Raw genomic sequence first — 6,734 nt, forward strand, 5'->3', positions numbered from 1 at the left:
TGTATAATTTTTAAAACAGAATACACAGGAGAGTCTTTTTTCCTTGTAGGAGGGGAGACTTAGTTACTAAGTAAACTGTTATTGCTTGGTACAGCTCTTGGAGTGTTAGTTTCCCAGTTTTTTCTAAAACTAAAAATAAACTTACTCAACTTTTACTTAGTAAATGCACTCTTGGATATTTATCACACATACACACAAATAAAGCAAAAACCTATTTGTATGCAGAAGACTGTAAACAAAGTTCACAGCAACATTAGTTAAAACAGTAAAAAGCACAATAACCCAAATGCCTTTAGATAGGCCTACCTTTATGCTCTTTACATGGTACGGAATACTGCTTAGCAATGAAGGATTAAAAAAAACCTGACACATCATAAGGAGTGTAAGACAACTGTGCTTAGTGATAAAAGGCAATCTGAAAAGGCTACAAACTGCAACCCTTTGGGAAAAGAAATGGTAGCAGACGGAGAGCTGCATGGCTATCAGGAGTCAGGAAGGGGCCAGTTTGGCTACAGAGGGCAGCAAGCCAGCTATGTGGCAATGGGGTGACTCTTGATGAGGGGCAGTTACATGGAATTGGGGAATATAAGATATGACTATGCAGAAACACAAAACAACTGCATGGGAAGCTGGTAAAATCTATGTAAGCTCTTATGTCAATTTCTTAGTGTTGACACTATATAAAGTTATGCAAGTGATCAACACTGGGGGAAAGTGAGATGTGGATAAGACTCCTTCTCACTATATATTTCTTGGCAAATTTTTGTGAACCTATAATTATTTCAAAATAAATGTTAAAAAAGTATGCTGTCATTTTTCAAAATAGATAACGTCCATTCTGTAGATGTGTAAAAGTTGTATTTTCATCACTTGCAGCATGGCAGAGGGCTACAATTCCCTATGCAAAATGATCTCATAGCATATATACACAGCTATACACATCTGGCGTTCTTTTACCTAGCCATCCAATTTTCGGGAACCATCTAAAGACACAGTATCAAATATAAAAAGACACAAGCACGTATCCACACATGCACATACACAGGTTACTACAATAGGATAAATTTGAACACAATTTATATGTCTATAAGGAATAATGTCAAATCTAGTCATGGAATATCACGTATATGTTAATAATGTCAATAACAGTATGATAATATGACAGAAAATACACATTATCAAAATAAAAAAATTTGTATTAAATCCTAATTATCTCTATCTAAAACAGTCACTGAAAAAAATATAGAAAACCCATAAAAATAAAAGATAATTTTGTCAGTGTACAAGAATTCTAAATATCTTTCTCAAATTACAGAGTTGTTGGATCATTTTAGAGCTAAAGAAATAAGTATACTTTTACCTTATCACAGAAATCAACCAGGGCTGTAAAATCCCACTTCTTAGAATATGCCACATTGTATTTCAGAATAGCATCCTATGGAAAAAGTAGAAATAAAATCTCATGATACAGCCATGCGAATTACCTATGAATAGCATGTTTTTATTATGAACTACTTCCATAAATTTCTCAATGCTGGACAAGCATCCTTGTACCATTAGCTGCCCCATATCAATAACTACAAATAGAATGCATATTAATTTACAATTCATGTAAGAAAAATGAGATGAGGGAAAAACCATGAATACCTTAAAGCATACTATCTAAGTGGGGTGATACATTCAAAGTTGACAAAAATTGACTCTTGGAGGATGAAAAATAAGAGACCACAATGATCCATGGACACAAAAAGGATTATTACCAACATGCTCATACAGAGAAACATGTTCTATTTGTAGTACTGAATTTTTGTGTTGGGGGGGGTGAGGATGCGGTAAGGGGAAAATGTTTTAAAAGGCTTCTGAGATAGAAGGTAATGATGAAAGAAACATTAAGAAATACTGCTTTCAAGTATAAAACGAACTTTACCCTTACTATCAGCTACTTTTACAAGCTCCATATAACCAGTTATTTTTTTACTAGCAATTCACACAAATCATGTATTTACAGAGAATGAAAAGTCAAAATATTATGCCATCTGCTGGTGTAACTTTCAACTGTCTGAATAGCCAGTGCTATACACTTAGTTTCCAGTTAGACATGCATAAGGCAATCCCTTCATTGTGCAGGAAGAAATATTTATAATTATGTCTTATCTCATCCACTTAAATATCTATTTTTATATTTTATTATATATAACAATAAAGTAACAAATACATAGAATATATAAACCTGGTAATACTAAGTAAAACTTTTTAAACTGAAACACAAGTCTGAAAAATACTAGAATACTACAATAAACCTTTCAAATTTTTTCATTAAGAAAGTTTTTAAAAAATTAACATTCTGCCAAACAGCTTCCTAAAAATACCGAGTACCAAGCACCTAAATTAATACCTGATCCCACAAAATGTTTCTTATTCACTTGGAATTAGGAGATATCCAACTTCCTTCAGAAAAGTTAACATTAACCATAGAATAACAGGGCACAAAAAGCTTTTATTTTTCACTCACAAGTCATAAAATAAAACTTGTTATGAATTAAAAGATTTTATGGATTTTCTCTCTATCATGAATATCAGAATTCAAAATTGCATAAAGTAACAAATAATAAAACCATATATAATGTAACAAATAGCTATGTGCATTAGCAAATGAATAGATAAGCAAAGTACATATGGGGGCAACACACTAATATATTCAATGACATATGTAGGTTTCAAAAATCTTCATTCTGAATGAAAGAAGTCAGATATTAAAACACACAGACTGAGATTTCATTAATATAATTTATAAACATACTGTGAAACACAGCTGGTAAGTTACTGAAACCAGAGTAAAACCTGAAATTGACTACGAAAAAATGAGAGGAATCTTTAGGTGCCATAAATAACTTGATTGTGATGGGACCCTTTACCAAAGGCAAATGAAAAAATTACATACTTTGAAAGCATGCACTTTCTTATGAATTATTCCTCAAAGTTAATGAAGAAAAACATTTGCATAGCATTTGCACTCTAGCCCTCAACGGAAATTCATACTTAGCAATAACACCTAACATAGCTATCCCATTCTATCAGTGAGGGATGGGTTCAAGCTCACTCCCTACCCCCAGGATATCACAACCTGAGGCTGCTCAAGTCCCTGATATAAGACAGGAAAGCATTTGTGTATGTACATCCACTCATATAGTTTGAATTCCTTCAGATTACTTACAGTAACTAATTCAATTCAAAGGTTATGTAAATAGTTGTTATACTGTGTTTTAAGGGTTAATGACAAAAAAACAAGTCTGTATTCAACTACAGCCACAATTTCTTTCCCTCCAAAATTTTCAAATCATTTTTAAAGACAAGGAACCTGTACATACAGAGGACTGATTGTATTTGTTTTTATTTCAGTCTTCAAATCTCAGAAGTAGTTCATCATGAGGCCTATCATTAGGAAAAAAAAAAGGGGGGGATGCTCTTTTGTAGTCTTAGCTATCATCTCTGAATATTCTTTTTAGTTCATAATGCATAATGAATACAAACAGTCCTTCTCATATAAATTATCAGACACATTACTTACAGAAATACTAATTTTGAGAACACCGTTCTTTTTTAAAATTTTGAACCTTTTGGATCCCTCTAAATTTAACATGAACTGGTACAAAAACAGGAAAAAGTATTATACTCAGTCAGAGAGATTTAATGTTTTCTCCTTCTCTCCTAGCATTCTTTCAGCAATGGAGACAATTATCACAAGCAGAAGAAAATTTCAATGGATTATTCTGTTTAGTTGTATCTACCATAAGATAAATAAGAAAGGAAATTCATTTAAAGCAATTATTGCTTCCTAAGGTAACATGGCATACTAAGGGACTGCTAGACACGAGCAGACTACTTGAAGAAAAACACAAGCAATTTTAAAACCAGCCTGTTTAGAAAACTGTAAGACTATTTCTCCAAAGGATCTAGACAGCATTCTTAACTGGGCTGCTTCTGTGTTTGTGAATATTTAGGGGTTTCTCTTTTCCTTTTTTTTTTTTTTTTTGCAGTTTTGTTTTTTGAAAACAAAGGAAACACTGTAGGAATGACAAATGATACTTTATGCAGATAAAAATGGTGGAAATACAAAGCTATCCTAAGATACATTACTGGACAGGTATGTTAATTTCTAAAGAGTCTGCATCAAAGTGGTGTCTAGTGTATTTACTGGCAAGCTGACGATCTCCATGAATACCCCATTTATGCACATACTGACTGTTCATGCTTATAAGAGGAGTAAATACAAATAGCTTTTGTTAACACAGTATTCCCCCCTTTTGTTCTTTTCTTTCCTGTGATTGAAATGCACTGAAGACTTTGTGCTCTATTAACAAGGACTCTCACCAAACTACATCCTCCCCACCTTTAAATAGTATTTATTTATTTATTTATTTATTTGTTTATTTTCTGCATGCCATTTTGGGGGGTAAGGTCAATAGTTTATAAAAATATCTATACAAAAGATGGAATGTTAATCATAATTTTTCATTCTGATCATAAAGCAAATGATGGTCCATCATGCTTAAAATGGAAAAATAATAAATTAGTAAAGCTGCATAAATACCATGAACATAAGGAGTTTACATGTACTTTTATGCAACTAACTTTATATTACAAAATAAATAAGCTCTATGCTGGGCATGGAGGCAGATATCTGTAATCCCAGCAGTTGGGAAGCTAAGACAGGAGAATCACGGAGAGTTCACCACCAGCCTAGGCTAGAAAGTGAGCTCAAGGCCAAGCTGAACTGCATGGCAAGAGTCTGTCTCAAGGACAAAAAAATAAAAAACTAAAAACATAAAAAGTAAGTTCTAATAGACCTTAATAACTTTTTTCCACTTAAAAAAAAACATTTAAAATAAATGAACTTCTAAAAATACATTAGTGTACAACACATTAACATTTTTCATATAAAAAAAAGAAAAAATCAGGAGCTAGTGAAAGGTATAAAATAACTCTTAAGTATAAACGGGCAATACTATAAAACCAGAGAAAATATCCGTAACAAATTAAGCCACTAAAAGAAAATGAAACTCACTTTCATGGAAAATGAGAAAATTATATCACTGTTTATACTTTCATGTTAAAAATCTCTATAGTTATAGCATTCCCCTCTACAAAAAATGTATCTATTCATAAATATTTTATGTACTATAACAACAACCTAAGAGTTGCCCTTATGGTTTTAAATGAAATACAAAAAAAAAGTAAAAATAAATGACTGCCAATATACATTAAGATTAATAAATTATTAAATTGCTAGAAGCTATATTAAAAGCAATAAAAAGCAGAATACTTAATGTATACTTTAATCATTAGCAAATTCTGCTTCCCTTTAGGCACATATAGCTAGAGTCATAATTCTTTCCTGATTTCCTCATAAAGACATTTCAGAAACATGATAATTTTTAAACAAAAAATAAGAGAAGCTTAGACTGAAGGAAATTGGACAGGGAATCAAGAAACAGAGGTCTTATTTCTAGTTCTCCAAATTATTTTATACAGCTCCAGGCAAGTCATTTACAACTCTCAATTCTTCTAGTCATTTCCTAGTAATGGGTGAAAACTAAGAATATTAGAATGTCTCTAAAAAGTCTTTTCTTCCATCCATCCATCCATCCATCCATCCATCCATCCATCCATCCATCCATCCATCTCTCCATCTTCCGTGGTACTTGGGATTGAACCCAGGGCCTTAGCACTGAACTATATCCTCAAACCTTTTTATTTTGATTTTGGGACAGTTCTCACTAACTTCATAAGTTGCCCAGGTTGGACTCAAACTTGCTAACCTGCCTCAATCACCCAGAGTATCTGAGGAGCCTTTCTAGTGACAAAAAGAAGCATTCTGCATATAAATAATGCTGCTGCTTGAGTCTATGATCAGAAAATGTCTCTGAGAGAGAAAACAGAAGGATCAGCTCTAAGAGTTACAGATAAGAGACAAAAATAGCAAAAAGAACACACCTTCAGGTTTTGAGGTCGAGTGAATTTGTTGAGAAGTGCAGTCTGAATAAGCTCCCACCGGCTCCCTGCAGTTCTCTCACCATTCTTAAAGGAGAAAGAGAAACAAGATCAAGCTACTTGAAATTACTGTGTATCACAGAATCAAGTCAAAAAGAGTGCTACACCATGTTTCAGGGCCTAAAAGAACTTCAGTTTTGTTCTCACCTCATCTTCCACAGGGTACAAGTTTTGCTCAGAGCAAGGCATTTTGACATGTTTGTTATCCCATAGATCTTTGTAATGTGTAGGAAAAGGCTTAGGAACTTCTCCTGCTCGCAAAAGATCTACCTGAAATAAAGGGTAAATAGGAAAATTGTAAGTACATAAAAACTATGTCTTTCTTCTATAAAATAATCTGAAGAAAGGAACCAGAGTAAATATAGTTTGGAGCCGGCTCCCAAGCAAGGCCCTCAGGAGTCTTCTTTAGCTGCTGCTACTCCTTACAACTTCTCTATCAGTTTCTCAGTCCACATCCTGCACATTTCCATCTTTCTAGGTACTGGGCCTCACAATCTGAGTTTCTGCCAACAGCCTGTCTTCCTAACTCCAGATGTTTCTAGACACATTCATTGCCCATAAAATCCTACTCCCCATTTTGGAGATACTGTTATCTCTTAAAACGTATTCCTAGTCCTGTTGCTCTGTAATGCCTATACTGTGCTTCATGTCATTCTGTTTTGCATAGGTCTTAATAATTTTTA

General features: G+C 33.4%; 1 protein-coding gene across 2 annotated transcripts in view; it reads right to left on the reverse strand.

Moving 5' to 3' along the window:
- The window catches only part of Parg (poly(ADP-ribose) glycohydrolase), a 124,562-nt gene that overhangs the window by 95,512 nt on the left and 22,316 nt on the right, over positions 1-6,734 (reverse strand). For both annotated transcript variants that reach the window (XM_004646971.3, XM_023707240.1), the window contains exons 5-7: positions 6,199-6,321; positions 5,995-6,078; positions 1,361-1,435 (exon numbers count right to left, since the gene is read on the reverse strand). In XM_004646971.3, the coding sequence (XP_004647028.1) occupies positions 1,361-1,435; positions 5,995-6,078; positions 6,199-6,321 (282 nt within the window). The remainder of the gene's footprint in view (positions 1-1,360; positions 1,436-5,994; positions 6,079-6,198; positions 6,322-6,734) is intronic.

Source organism: Octodon degus, unplaced genomic scaffold, assembly GCF_000260255.1.
Source record: "Octodon degus isolate 3935 unplaced genomic scaffold, OctDeg1.0 scaffold00285, whole genome shotgun sequence".
Lineage (NCBI taxonomy): Eukaryota > Metazoa > Chordata > Mammalia > Rodentia > Octodontidae > Octodon > Octodon degus.